Source organism: Macrobrachium rosenbergii, chromosome 15 (genome assembly GCF_040412425.1).
Source record: "Macrobrachium rosenbergii isolate ZJJX-2024 chromosome 15, ASM4041242v1, whole genome shotgun sequence".
Lineage (NCBI taxonomy): Eukaryota > Metazoa > Arthropoda > Malacostraca > Decapoda > Palaemonidae > Macrobrachium > Macrobrachium rosenbergii.
Window position 1 is genome coordinate 46,011,413 of NC_089755.1, and position 15,108 is coordinate 46,026,520.

The 15,108-nt window shown below is 37.6% G+C and overlaps 1 protein-coding gene across 1 annotated transcript in view; it reads right to left on the minus strand.

Annotated features, from left to right (window-relative positions):
• LOC136846643 (alkaline phosphatase-like) overlaps positions 1-15,108 on the minus strand; it is a 34,420-nt gene that overhangs the window by 8,569 nt on the left and 10,743 nt on the right. Inside the window, exons 2-8 of the mRNA XM_067117561.1 lie at positions 14,036-14,244; positions 12,976-13,236; positions 4,363-4,457; positions 2,972-3,031; positions 1,678-1,895; positions 840-1,013; positions 294-401 (exon numbers count right to left, since the gene is read on the minus strand). Of these exons, the coding sequence (XP_066973662.1) occupies positions 294-401; positions 840-1,013; positions 1,678-1,895; positions 2,972-3,031; positions 4,363-4,450 (648 nt within the window). The 5' untranslated portion in view covers positions 4,451-4,457; positions 12,976-13,236; positions 14,036-14,244. The remainder of the gene's footprint in view (positions 1-293; positions 402-839; positions 1,014-1,677; positions 1,896-2,971; positions 3,032-4,362; positions 4,458-12,975; positions 13,237-14,035; positions 14,245-15,108) is intronic.

Below are 15,108 nucleotides of genomic sequence, written 5' to 3' on the forward strand. Positions count from 1 at the left end.
TAGCTGGTAACTCATTTATTATAATCATCATCATCATCATCGTCATCATAATTTTGCAACTAAAGATTACAGGTATTAAAGCAACATCATTAATATGCTTACTATAGCATATGATGCAACATAGTTTCAAATTTATCTTGCGCTAGATACATAAACAGAGTCCTCCTCAATGCACGGTAAATATATGTCTTGAACGTCATCTGTGATACCCATATTATAGTATACTCTATGATACCCGAATTATAGTATACATTTCATTATAATTATCGTTACTTTATCTGCATTATACTCACAATAGCGTCGTCCTCCCATCCTCTGTTAGCCGAGTGGGCATATGCCCCAGCTGGTGTGGCATGGGTCACGCGGGTGGTAGTAACGAAGCCGGCTGACCTCCCAGCATCCTGTTGGTAAGGGCATCGAAATATATTATACTCATTAACTGATATATTTACAGTGTTCATGGACATGATTTATTTAATATATCTCGTTGTAATAGTAGTATTATTTGATATAAAAAGTTGAAATAGGTGCTTAGATTTGGCCATATTACAAGATTTTGTCTTAAGCAAAGAACATTTTAATTTCCTGTTATTTGATTACGAATTCTACTCTTAACTCGTGTGACACCAGATGATATAAATCACTCAATCCTCATTCCTGGGATTGTTGAGTCTTTCTGTCACAGTACAGAAATATATATATATATATATATATATATATATATATATATATATATATATATATATATATATATATATATATATATATATATATATATATATATATATATACACATACATACATACATTCATTCATGTACCGTAACATTCACACCTCACCTGGAACCACTTAGCTATGGAGTCAGTATGGAAAGTTTCATTCATAGCGTCTGTGCAATTGACCTGGAGAACATTGGCATCAACGCCCACGGTCCATAGATTGCCCTTCACTCCGCACAGGAAGGCAGTTGCACTCGATGCGCTGTCCACTACCTGGCTGTTTGTGTTGTATGTCTGCGAAAAAAAGATAAAACGAAAACATTGTTTCATTTAACGTTGTTATTATATCGGCTACACTAGTGTTTTGGCTTTACCGGCATTTCCTTCAAGAAGGATTCAGAATCTTTGTCCAGTGAACATATGTCGTCTCTGTTTTGGCAGAATGTCTCTGATAAATTGGTATTTGTCTTAATAGTCTGTCTGAATGTTTAGCTACGTTTTGTTAAATTTCTTGAGGTAATTGCAACGACGGCGATTTTATTAATTGACTCCCTGTTTCAGTAAAGTGTCAAGTCTACTACTCTCACCATACATCCTGGATGGTGAGAGAGAGACAGATTTGAAACTTTAATGAAACTGGGAGTTAGTGATAGAATCACCGTTGGTTCAGTTACCTAAAGAAATTAAAAAAATGTACATTTGACACTTTTCCAAAAAATGGACGATATGATAGATTTATGGCAACAGAACGTCGCTTTCGATAACCATATTTGTCGTAACGCCAGTTTGCACCATCAAAAGAATCACTGCCCAATAGAAACTAGACTAATGAGAAAGGAAAGGATGGATACCATAAATTAGCAAGATAAATGACCAATGCAATCTACCAAGAGACCGGATAAGGGGAGATGACTGAATGCGAGGGTAACACCAACAGCAGTTCAAAAACTTCCAGCACCTTTATGTGAGCCGAGTGTGGAAAATCCTCCCACGACAGGGACTCGCGCTCCCACCTTCCGGTCTGGCTTCCTTTGAGGATCCTCGCCGCCGTGATGGTGCCCACGCCCAGGCCGTCCCCCAGGAAGAAGATGATGTTCTTGGCCTTCCTGACGGTGTTTGTGAGGTTCAGCTGCCTCCTCAGCGTCTCTTGCGCTTCTTCTCGCCAGTAGGTCTTGTCTGTTGGGAATAAGAAGGCAGTTGAACTGTGCCGTTATACCTTGTGTTGTGAGGGACTGTCAGAAACCAGGAATGTGTTTATACTGTATAGTACGTGCCAGAATTTTAGGCGCCCAAAATTCTGTCACGCGTTCTGGAATCTCCCTGCACGTGCCAGAAATTTAGGCGCCTGACAATTGGCGCCTAAATTTCTGCCAGTACGTGCCGGAATTTTAGGCGCCTGACATTCTGTCACGCATTCTGGAATCTGCCAGTACGTGCCAGAATTTTAGGCGCCCAAAATTCTGGCACGTAACGGCAGGTACCGGAATGGGCATAAGCAGATCACCTGTGATTTCTTTTTTATTTCAGTGATGTTTTCCCTCAAGAGTTGAAGTTTATGATTTCATATGCACAGCTTTGGAGCCTCGTTATTTATCATCTTTGTTATGCCTGGCATCTCTTATTTGTGGCTTTGTGAAGTCATGTTTTTTATGGATGTTCATAAAAATACCAAAGAAAATATTGTTGAAAGCATTTTCACATCCACTTACACATATACGTACATGGATTCGTGAAGCAGCCCTCCAGAGTGTGCTTACTGTGACGAGACACTAACAGCGGAGCACATTCTGGTGGTCTGACCCAGATATTTTAACCAAAGAGAAAGATATTTCCAGGGTAAATCCCTCTCTGATATTTCGGGAGATGAAGCAGATATTTCTGCTATCATTTCTTTTTTAAAGTGTTAAAATTTTTAACGATATTTAATTTATTTCTTAATATATTTTGTACATCACGTAGAATTTTAATGACATTAAATTTTTTATTATGTATATATCACATCATTCATTAAACTTCATACCTTTATGTATTGGTCACATCACTTCATTTTATTTATTGATCATTTACCTTAATTTATTTTCTCTTCGTTACGGCGCTGAATGGCCTTCTTGGCCCCAGTGCCTGGGCTTTTGCCCTAAATATCATACATCCATCCTTCCATCCACATGGATTCGCACTTACCACATGCACACAGAACATCCTAAGTGAAGATTAAATCTAAATATTCATTAGGAAGTGTAGAATTGACCCACCTTCACCTGGAACAGGTGGGTTCACAGTTGCCTGGGATATTCTATGACCTCCGCCTATACCTGTGGGAATAGAAATCGGCAATAGAAAACTTTCAGTCAAATTAGTTCCTGGATATTGTTAGTTTTTTTTTTTTTAATGCAGAGGCCGATGGCACTGGATACATAAGGAAAAGAACGGAGTCCAGTCGGATGGCAACTCGTAATGGCCTGGAGAAACGAAAGCCTGAAGAGATTTCCGAAGCCTCCTTCTAACTGTCTTTAAGAGACAGGATTCTGGATACAATTGTTATTTGCCGTTATTAAGATAAACATTAAAAATGTAATTAACAGCATTAAAAATGTAATTAACAACAAAGTGTTGTAATTAACAACATTAAAATGTAATTAACAACAATAATTATACAACCGACCACTGTATAGATCAATAAAGTGAAGGCGATACAGAAATTATAGTAACAGAGATTTGGTATGTGACTGGGCAGAATTTCACAGAGGACCTTTGTCAAATTAAGGTTGTCAGAAAAGTGGAAGATATTTTTTACTGATAGAAAATTGGTCGGCGTCCAAGATCAGTCAGTTAATAGCGGAGAGGATATTCTTGAGTGCTGTAATATTACACAAAGCGCAATCATGTACCGTACGACCTTGACAGTGCTCTGAGAAGACGTAAGAATAATTTCAGCAGTTTGCGCCATATTTGGCTACTGTCTTTCAATGGCGATATACTCTATACTTTTTATAGCCAACTTGATTTTTGCTATTCTTTATTGCAGAGGTGCCGAGTAATATTTTGATCTGGTGTGTCGATTTTTTTTTACGGTTTTTAAAATCTTTCATAGAGACGGCCAATGCTTTTTCCTTACTTATGGCTAATGCTTTTTCAAATTTATAAAAAAAAACACTCATAATTATGGCTAATGCTTTTTTAAATGTATAGAAAAGACACTCATACTTATAAACAATGCTTTTTCAGATGTATAGAAAAAACACTCATACTTATAGCCAGTGTTTTTCGTACTTAAAGCCAATGTTTTTTCAAAGATATAGAAAAAACACTCTAATTTAAGGTCAGTGCTTTTTTAAACGCACAGAAAAAACACTTGCAACTTTTGGACAGTACTCTTTTAAACGTATAGTAAAAGACACATACTTATGCCCAATGCTTTTTTTAAATATATCGAAAAAAAATATCTTTCACACTTTCGGCGAATGCTATTTTAGACGTATAGGAAAAAACACTGATACGCATGACCAATGTTTTTTTAATGTAAATAAAAAAAACAACACCACTCATACCTATGGCCAATGTTTTTCAGTGTAAAAAAAAACACTATACTTATGGCCAATGCTTTTTTAAACCTGAAGGACAAAAAAAGAACACTCATACTTACGAGGTCCAGGAGTAGGCGGCCAGGAAGCGCTTGCAGACAGGAGTAGAATCCCCGCTAAGACCGCCACTAGGAAGGTGCCTACACCCATGGCGAGCCTGTTGAATTCTAAACACTTAATAAATGCCATTATTAGATGAAGTCAATAATGTCCCAATGCACTTATTTGCATTCTTCCGTCAAACAATAGTCCCGGTGAATTTTTTAAACTTAAAAGGTTCAATTTTAAAGTATACGTGATGCATGTTCATAGCAATTCACCACTGTCGTTAGTTGTGACGCCAGGTGGCTTGTAGTCAATCAGTCACGAGTCCCACTCCAGTGATTAAGTTCAGGTTTTCATCTGCATTTGTTTCCTCCGTGAATATTATTTCACATAAAAAACACTGCACAGTGTATGTTCTACGCCTTTCACCACTGAACGCATTTTTCTTTAGGCCCAGTTCACCGAACAACAGCTTCACCGCCACTGGGACTAAGCTGCTTTCTCTCTCGTTCACTCTCTCACTCTCACTCTCACTCGCAACAACCGTTAACTCTCTCAGGTCGTTCCTCCCTGCCTCCTCCCGCCCTCACGATGCCGTTAATGAAGGAGTCGGTTTCTGGGACATGGCATCCACTCAGTCAGGGACTTAATCGTTCAATAACTGAGCTCGACACGGCATAAATGGAAGGCTTCTCAGTCATATAACTCCCGAGAGTCTCTCTCTCTCTCTCTCTCTCTCTCTCTCTCTCTCTCTCTCTCTCTCTCTCTCTCTTTCGTTCGAGTGTGTTTTCATAACTTGCAGTGGGTTGAACTGTGGAGTGTTTGCTCAAATCAGCGTGTTACGTCAGAGGCGTAGTGATTGTTAGTGTATGCTTTGTATAACTAAATCACGAAAATATGGAATGTGATGAATATATAAGTAAAGGCAATGCCACGAAGGAAAGAGAAACGACGGAGGGGCTCTAGGCCTTTCGACTTACTGTCCTTTACTTAGTCTGCTTAGTGTTGGAGTTAAAGTTTGATATCAATATTTGATATAATTAATCTTTGTATTTGAGACTGATCATGTATATACTGTATATATATATACACACATTTGTGTGTATGTATATGTATATTTTACATATATATGCATGTGTACGTAGCACACCTCATTCTTTGTTGGTTATTACTTGAACCGCATAAATTCTCTCCCTCGGACAAACAAGTGACAATAGAGCCGTTGTAACAAAGATAGCCATCTCGAACATACTCCTCAGTCAGTGTATTCAAGCACATAAAACCATTCGTAAACAAAGAAGAAGAACTCTTTGATTGAAGATCAGTTTTCTTAAATATCTTGAAATTAGACATGGCATAGATGTCTATATTTCTGTAAACTTATTTTCAGCATTTTATTGTTTCTTGCCTTGCTAAAACTACCGTTAAATTCAATTTGGATTTAAACGGGAAATGAAAAATTATAAGAAATGAATTGTATGTTTATACAAATGTGCAAACATATCTGATAGTTTACATACACATTCTCTGGCGAAAGTTGCAGCCACGTATTGGGCGTAATTTTTGCAGTGCTAACGCCAGATTAGCAAAAAACTCTCTCTCTCTCTCTCTCTCTCTCTCTCTCTCTCTCTCTCTCTCTCTCTCTCTCTCTCTCTCTAAATACCGCTGCTTGTGTGTCAGTTTGCTTAATGATACATTTCGGTGTTTTGTTATATTTGATAGATGTAGTGATAGTAACTTCAAAAGTTATAGAGCTGACGTATCTGTCAACCTTGTCTGTATTGAAGGTTATAGAGCTGACGTGTCTGTCAACCTTGTCTGTATTGAAGGTTATAGAGCTGGCGTCTCTGTAAACCTTGTCTGTATGGAAGGTTATAGAGCTGACGTGTCTGTAAACCTTGTCTGTATGGAAGGTTATAGAGCTGACGTGTCTGTAAACCTTGTCTGTATGGAAGGTTATAGAGCTGACGTGTCTGTAAACCTTGTCTGTATGGAAGGTTATAGAGCTGACGTGTCTGTCAACCTTGTCTGTATGGAAGGTTATAGAGCTGACGTGTCTGTAAACCTTGTCTGTATGGAAGGTTATAGAGCTGACGTGTCTGTAAACCTTGTCTGTATGGAAGGTTATAGAGCTGGCGTCTCTGTAATCCTTGTCTGTATGGAAGGTTATAGAGCTGACGTGTCTGTCAACCTTGTCTGTATTGAAGGTTATAGAGCTGGCGTCTCTGTAAACCTTGTCTGTATGGAAGGTTATAGAGCTGACGTCTGTAAACCTTGTCTGTATGGAAGGTTATAGAGCTGATTGTCTGTAAACCTTGTCTGTATGGAAGGTTATAGAGCTGACGTGTCTGTAAACCTTGTCTGTATGGAAGGTTATAGAGCTGACGTGTCTGTAAACCTTGTCTGTACTGAAGGTTATAGTACAGACGTGTCTGTAAACCATGTCTGTATTGAAGGTTATAGAGCTGACGTGTCTGTCAACCTTGTCTGTATTGAAGGTTATAGAGCTGACGTCTCTGTAAACCTTGTCTGTATTGAAGGTTATAGAGCTGATGTGTCTGTCAACCTTGTCTGTATGGAAGGTTATAGAGCTGGCGTGTCTGTCAACCTTGTCTGTATTGAAGGTTATAGAGCTGACATGTCTGTAAACCATGTCTGTATTGAAGGTTATAGTACTGACGTGTCTGTAAACCATGTCTGTGTTGAAGGCTATAGTAGTGACGTGTCTGTAAACCATGTCTGTATTGAAGGTTATAGAGCTGATGTGTCTGTCAACCTTGTCTGTATTGAAGGTTATAGAGCTGACATGTCTGTAAACCATGTCTGTATTTAAGGTTATATTACTGACGTGTCTGTAAACCATGTCTGTTTTGAAGGCTATAGTAGTGACGTGTCTGTAAACCATGTCTGTATTGAAGGTTATAGAACTGACGTGTCTGTAAACCATGTCTGTATTGAAGGTTATAGTGCTGACGTGTCTGTAAACCATTCTCTGTATTGCTGTATGTGGGTTTGGTGGTCAACTGTCTTCATTTCATAATTATGTCATCGGAAGCAATTTCAAGGATTTTATACCAATGGCCGTTGTCCTGTTTCTCGCTGAAGGTATCCGCCTTGGTATCCTAGAGCCGAAAGTCAGCTCAGTGATCTGGTTAAACCACTTTAATACTGCTGCGATTACTCTCTAGGTTTTAGTTACGTGACATTTCGCGATGGTTAGATTTTAATTCTCTTTCTCCTGCTACTTATCGATATTCATTAAGGAAAGAAGATTTCTCAGGTTTTTCTTTGTCTTAATTTTTCACTGCAGATATTGCCAAGCTTGAACTGCTTGTGCACAATGAAGAACTATACTTCATTGCTCTGAGCTTTTTATATAGTTCAGTTTTATAACGTATAATGTTATGCAACATTGTACAGTACATTATTAAGCCTCTCTGGAAGAGTAGGAAGTACATGTGTGAACATTTTCTTAGATGAATATATATACAGTATATATATATGTGTGTGTGTATATGTATGTATAATATATATATATATATATATATATATATATATATATATATATATATATATATATATATATATATATATATATATAGTAGAAAGGAGAGAGAGTGGCATGTTCATGCAATCATAACCCAAAGTGTAAATGAAATCACAAGCATGAAAGACACCTAGTTGTATTTAGTCTCCTGTAAAGCACTGCATAAGCTAACACCTTGACCTGTTTCGTATATTGCTAGCTAAAGTATTCCATGTCACAGAAGACATTTACAATCAGGAAAAAGCAAAACTTATTCTCCGCGTAGCTTTTTAATGTAGCTTATCAGCTTTGTCACGTGGAGAGAGAGTTACATGGTGCGTCGTTAGGTTTATCATAGCTGCACATTTTCAGATATAATTCCACGCCAGATTAAGTCTAATCAGTGGCTCACTGAGGATTGACTGAAAACCTTCTTGTCTTTTATTTGTAATATGGTGCGGGACGAAAGGCCAAGGGGAACATTTTATTTACGGTTCTCAATTTGTAGATGATGGTGTATTCAAGTCACAATACGTTAGGCCTATGTATCTCTTGGTATGCCTATTCATTTTTTTTTTCTTTAACCCTCTTGCACCTTGTTACCAGAGAAGTAGGATGAAGGTTGTGTATAAAGTTGTTTATGATGGATTTCAAATAAAGTTTGTAGAGGGCATGGGGTGGATTTTAGAATTAATTAAAAAAACTTTGAGGGTCTCTGGTTTGATAGTACTAATGCTGCTGTCCACCGTTTTCCTAGACATTTTTAGGCATAAGGTAGCATCAGTTCTGCAGTAAAATGATTTTTAATAAGTGATTGTGAACTCAGATAATTTGAAAGTAAAATACTTGTTCGCACTCAGAACTACTTATACTTATAGGTTTTCAGTGCCCTTCAAAAAAGTATGGTTTTGTGAATTCTCCACTTGAAGAGACAAGATTGAGCTTTTCTTATAATTTTCATTTTTTGTCACCGGATAATGTTTACGCAGAAATCATTTGGAACTAGACTGCACGTGTATGTATAAAGTACAAATTGAGAAGCAATCCTCTCATGTTTTTACTCGTGTGTAGGAGGTGTACAATAAAACACAGGGGAAAAAGTCATTCATTTTTGCAGTTAAAGTAATAAAACAGAAATAGTTTGATCTTTCCTTGATAGTGACTTCAAGGGTTCAGGGTCGTTATCTAAGACTAATAATTCTTAAATATTATCTTGTGATATTTACAGTCTTTTGATTATGTTTTTACGGTAATCCCCAACGGGCTTGTACTGAACACGCCGTAAAGGTGGATACATACCGGATTAAAACCCGTTGGCGTCACTGTCTAGGAAAGTGTCGTCTTTTCCTGTTACTGTTTTTCACGAAACGTTTTTACGCGGATTCGTGCAGGAAACGTCCTCAGTATTGTATAGCCGTTAAACCCGTTGACTTCTGTTGAAATATGTCTTTGTGATGTTAATCGTGCTGACTGTAAACATCAAATAACAAAATTTGTCGATATGATAAAAATAATTTTAAAAATTACCACGACAACGGCCAAATTCTTCGACAACTGACGCCAGTGTTGAATGCGAAAGAAAAATGCCCGTCAGCTGACATTGTCAGTGCGGAGAATGTATTCGTGACCAAATTCTCTCTTATCTTAAGAAACTAATAAATAATGATGAATTGAGAATCGCGGTGTGTAAGAACTTCGTACATAATTTTGTTTGGGAAAATTAGTTTTCCATGGACCCTGAATCGATTTATTAACATTGAAAATTACTTTGAGAAGGACCCCGATTCATTTTTTTTTACTTATTTAGAAAAATCACTTTGGGAAGGGCCTTAATTTCCTTATTTTTTGGGAGAAGAGAGAGTAAATAAGTTTGCCTAGGACCTTGATTCGATTTTTTAAAAGGAATATTATTTTGCCAAGAATTTAAAAAAACTTTTTTTTAACTCATTAACCAAGCGAAAAATCTTGGTAACTCAGCTGGTTTTGTCTGGACTTGAAGCATGGTAGTTCAGAGTTCAAGCCAGCTCATAGTATGATAGATTTCGCAGGCAAAACACGACTTTTTCGTCCCCATGAGCAAGGGATGGTTCTCCCTGGTCCTAGGTTTGGCGGAGAGGTTTTTGGTGCTGATCATAAGTGTAAACATAATTCTTTCTCCAGGACATGTGTGCCAATTCCCAAGGATCTGATTCGGTTTTTTTTTTTTTTCAGGGAAAATCAGTTTCTCAAGAACCCTGATTCGAAATTTTTTAAGGACAATATTTTTATTTATTTATTTCTTTTTTAAGATAACCTCTGTACCAGGTACCCTGATTCGATTGTTTTGGGGGAAGCCAATATGTCTGGATTCAGTTTGTTTATAGGAAGTCAGTTTGTCAAATCCTGATTCCAGATTGATTTTAGGGAACATCAGTTTTCCAAAGACTATGATTTGACCTTTTCGATGGAAAACCAGTTTTTCCAGGATGTGATTCGATTTTTTAAAGGGGCCAGAAATAATTTTGCCCGAGACCCTGATTGAAAATTTACTTCAAGGAAAATCTGTTTGTCAAGGACCACGGTTCCAAATGTTGGAGAAAATCAGTTTCAAAAGGCTTTGATTCAGATTTTTTTTTTTTTTTTTAGTGAAAATAACTTTGCCAAGTACTCTGACTAGAGGTTTTTTTATGAAGGTAATGAAGATCGAATGGAATGGGATATGTAATTTAGGCCAAGGCCAAGCGCTCGGTCCTATGAGGTCATTCAGCGCTGAAAGGAAAATTGAGAGTGGAAAGATTTGAAAGACGTAACAGGAGGAAAACCTCGCAGTTGCACAATGAAACAAGTGATTTTTTTATTTATTTTTGTAGCACCGGTGTAGAGGTATTGCAGCGTCCCGTCGGCTCCTATAGCCGCTACCCCTTTCATTCCTTTTACTGTCCCTCCTTTCATAATCTCTTTCTTCCATCTTACTTTCCACCCCCTAATAACTTGATTCATAGTGCAACTGCGAGGTTTTCCTTCTGTTACGTCTTTCAAACCATTACACTGTCAGTTTCCGTTTCAACGCTGAATGACCTCGCAGGTCCCAGCGCTTGGTCTTTGGCCTAAATTCTACATCCTGCTCAATTCTATTTATTGTTGTAGCTTTTGGCGTCAGCGCGTCGTATGATGTAATCGCCATTAATCCCATATGTCAAGACAGCTCTTTCGCACGTGAGGAAAGGAGTGCCATTAGCTCTTCTTATCACTTGCGAAGCTCGATGGTATTGGTGAAGCCATGAGTGAAGCCATTATCATTTTATTAAAGCTTCGCGGAAGCGGAAAGTTCACTGAGGGATTATTTGATTTTTTTATTTTTTTTGCGATACTGATTTTCCTGACTTTTCAAAAATTACTCTTATCGCTTTATCTCTGGCTGTCTCCTCCTTCCTTGGAGTGAACTTTATGGTAATTTTGATCCAGAAGTGAATTTTTCTTATCGGTATCCTCACACAGATAAGAGAACGACATCCACGTCTTTTAACCCTTTTCATTTCTTTTACTGCACCACCGTTCATATTCTCTTTCTGCCTTCTTTTTTTTTTCCACCCTCTCCTAACAACTGATTACATCGTGCAGTTGCGAGGTTTTTCCTCCTGTAACACCTTTCGAACCTTTTTATTGGCATTTTCAGTTTCAGCGCTGAATGACCTCATAGGTCCCAGCGCTTGGCCTTTGGCCTAAATCGTATGTTCTGTTCTTCAGTTTGTTTCCACTGGATTTTTTTCAGACCATAAAAGTCTCCTCTCGATTATTTATTCGTACTTACTAAATTGCTTTCTCTTTCCTCCGCTCTTCAGTTAACTTCGTATGCACTTAGAATATCGTGAAAGAAAAGATAAAATGTGAAAGCGTCACATTTTACAATGTCCCGCAATCTCGCTTGGCGTCGTCCTTCCTCGTTTGACTTGCTACCTCACAGATTAAGAAGAGAGTCTTGCTTCTCATTTTATATATATATATATATATATATATATATATATATATATATATATATATATATATATATATATATATATATATATATTTTCAAGAAATAGATGTTATAGTCATGGTTGTCTCAGTACCACTCGCAGCCAAACAGTGCTTTTATATTTTGCTTGCCGTGTCATCCAGTCCACACGCAAATGCTTGTACTGCGTAAATGCTATCACCCAAAAAAAAAAAACAAAGACCTCTACTATGATAACGCATATCGCTCACTATGTAAGCTAATGCTTCCAATTCCTAAATAAATAATTTTTTTTTATGAAAGCCTCGTCACCCACCTCATAAGTAGATGCTTTTAAGTGCTTACCGATCTATTTCAGTGCTTACCCATCACAGATGTGAGGATTCTGGAAAATCACGTATGCTTATATATATATATATATATATATATATATATATATATATATATATATATATATATATTATATATATATATATATATATACTGTATATGCGTGTGTTTGTATATATATATATATATATATATATATATATATATATATATATATGTGTGTGTGTATGTGTGTCTGTATAATTACGTATGCTATATATATCATTAGTTCAATTAGACTTAAAAATTTTTCAATAAAATGCCTCTCTAACCAAGCAACAGAGAGAGAGAGAGAGAGAGAGAGAGAGAGAGAGAGAGAGAGAGAGAGAGACGATGGTTTGAATAAGGTTTAAGTTAAAGTTGTTTGATAGCTGACACTCTGCTTGGGTTACAGTTTGATAGAATCTCATGACAACCGGTATTATGCAGTGCAGGAAGAAAAAGATTTCATATATATATATATATATATATATATATATATATATATATATATATATATATATACATATATTTATATGTATATACTGTATATAATGTGTGTGTACATGTGTGTGTGTGTCTGCGCGTATTATTGTAAACTTGAAAATTACATCTTATACAATCATTGATCCTATTTGCCTCTCGCCAGTGTCTGAGAAAGTTGCACCATGTTTCTGGAGTAGCATATTTTATAAATCAGCCCCACAATACGAGAACGTATTATCCAATAATGTCCGTCGTTATTAACATCCATCACCTCCAATTTACATTGATTGGCCTTACCTTTTTTAGAAGTTGTCTTTCTCCTTGGTAAGTTCGGGATGACGTTATTCAGTCTCCTCCGTTCCTTGTTATCTGCTGGCTTCCTATCGAAGTACTGGGAATGTTACCGCGCTACGGCCATATGATGCTCTCGGGCCCCGGCGAGGGACCCTTGCCTCGTTGTTACATATTTACACGCTATGCTGACCTTGAAAAGTACGGGGAGCCCTTCCTTTTGTTTATGTACAGTACAGTTTCATGTTCCATCCTTTTGTTGCAGATCTGTGAAGCGTAAGACATTTCGAAATAATTGAAGAACACCGTAAGGAAATCTGTTGCTATCGAGAGTCCCTTCTCTCTCTCTCTCTCTCTCTCTCTCTCTCTCTCTCTCTCTCTCTCAGTATTTCAAACTCCCACTCCCTATTCTTAAGCAAACGAGATTAGCATCTCGCATTTTCCGTAACGGAGATAAAGGGGTGAATATCCTCGCCACTTGAGGTGTAATTCCCTTCTCAGATCCTTTATCCTTCGCCTCTATGCCAAGTTTCGGCTGCTGAACCTGACGTAACCATGGACCGAGTTACCCGACCTTGATTTTCTCCAAGTTCGCTTGATAATGTGCACTAGAACTTATGTGAGAGAGAGAGAGAGAGAGAGAGAGAGAGAGAGAGAGAGAGTGTATGTGTGTGTGTGTCTGTCTCTGCAAGCTGTAGAAAAATCCCTTTAATTTTGACATTTTCCATTATACATTGAAATACCGAGATTCCCTTCACACTTTTTAATACGGCTTTGTCGAATGAAACAGATTAATGGAAGAACAACATAGACCAATAAGTCACGGATGAAAACGACAGCAATGCAGTCTTTTCAGTCTGTTAGAAATTACGAGCCTCAGAAAATGGAATCCACTTACTGTTGTTTATTATGCAAACTCGGACGCCCACTAAGCTGGAGGAAGAGAGATAGAAAGATGCTTGTTTAATCAACGTAAAGATACTTGTGTAATCAACTCATCACACTGAAACGAAATGTATGAGGATTCGGCGTGTGCGTCTTGGCACAGTATTCAGGACCCACTTACAGTCCCGTTTGGGTGTGGCGACCGTCGGTGGGCGATATAGACTTCCTGACTTGGCTTCGGGATTAGTACTGGTAAATCTTTCCAAGAAACTAGGTGGTGGTCGTGGGCTCTGCAGATGGTCACGTGAACTGAAAACGTCCGGATCCTGATTTGCTACCAGCGTGGTGGTGGTGGTGGTGTTGATAGTTTGAACTCCATTATCTTCGTGCCTTATGAATAAAAACAAAAAGGAGTACCTTATTTTTGAGCATCATTTTGACTTCCAGTGTCTTTTGCAGATCTCATTAACAATCGATTTTTTTAAGGGCGCTAAACCAAATGATCAACTTTCTTCCTTCATCTAGTCTTGACGCTAGTATAAAGATGCTGGTGGTTCCAGGGTATATTTCATACACACACACACACACACACACACACACACACACACACACACACACACACACACACACACACACACACACATATATATATATATATATATATATATATATATATATATATATATATATATATATATATATATCTATTATATATATTATATAAAAATGTTATTACATTTTTCTAGCCTCTTTTGCCCTTTCAAGTTTATAGGAGTTTGCCATGCAAGTTCGTGACTTTTGGGCACGTTGCTTAAGTAAACATTCACAATTACAATTGCTAATAATGTCCCCACTACATTTATTGTTGACTTTACACCGCCACCCTCCCCCAACACCCACCTATTTTTTGGGTTACACTTAACCCCAAATGTTTTTTTACATTACAATCACCAACATTTCAGGCGAAATAAGCTTAACAATCGGAAATCGTCTAGACACACTGAAAATTCTGTATTTTTCGTAGCCTTGCCATCTACATGGTCCAAGTTTTTATTCATTTTGGATGCGATTCCGCCACTGCTTAAAATTTGCGATCAGCTTTTGTTTCTGTGGGACAAATTCATGACGGATGTGTTGAGAGCCTTGTAATTTCCCTTAAATACTCGAAAGTTGTTTACGGACGGCGACTGGTCATTAATTGGTGGTACGACGTTACAATCCTGGCTAACTTATCACACTGGAACCCCCTGACGT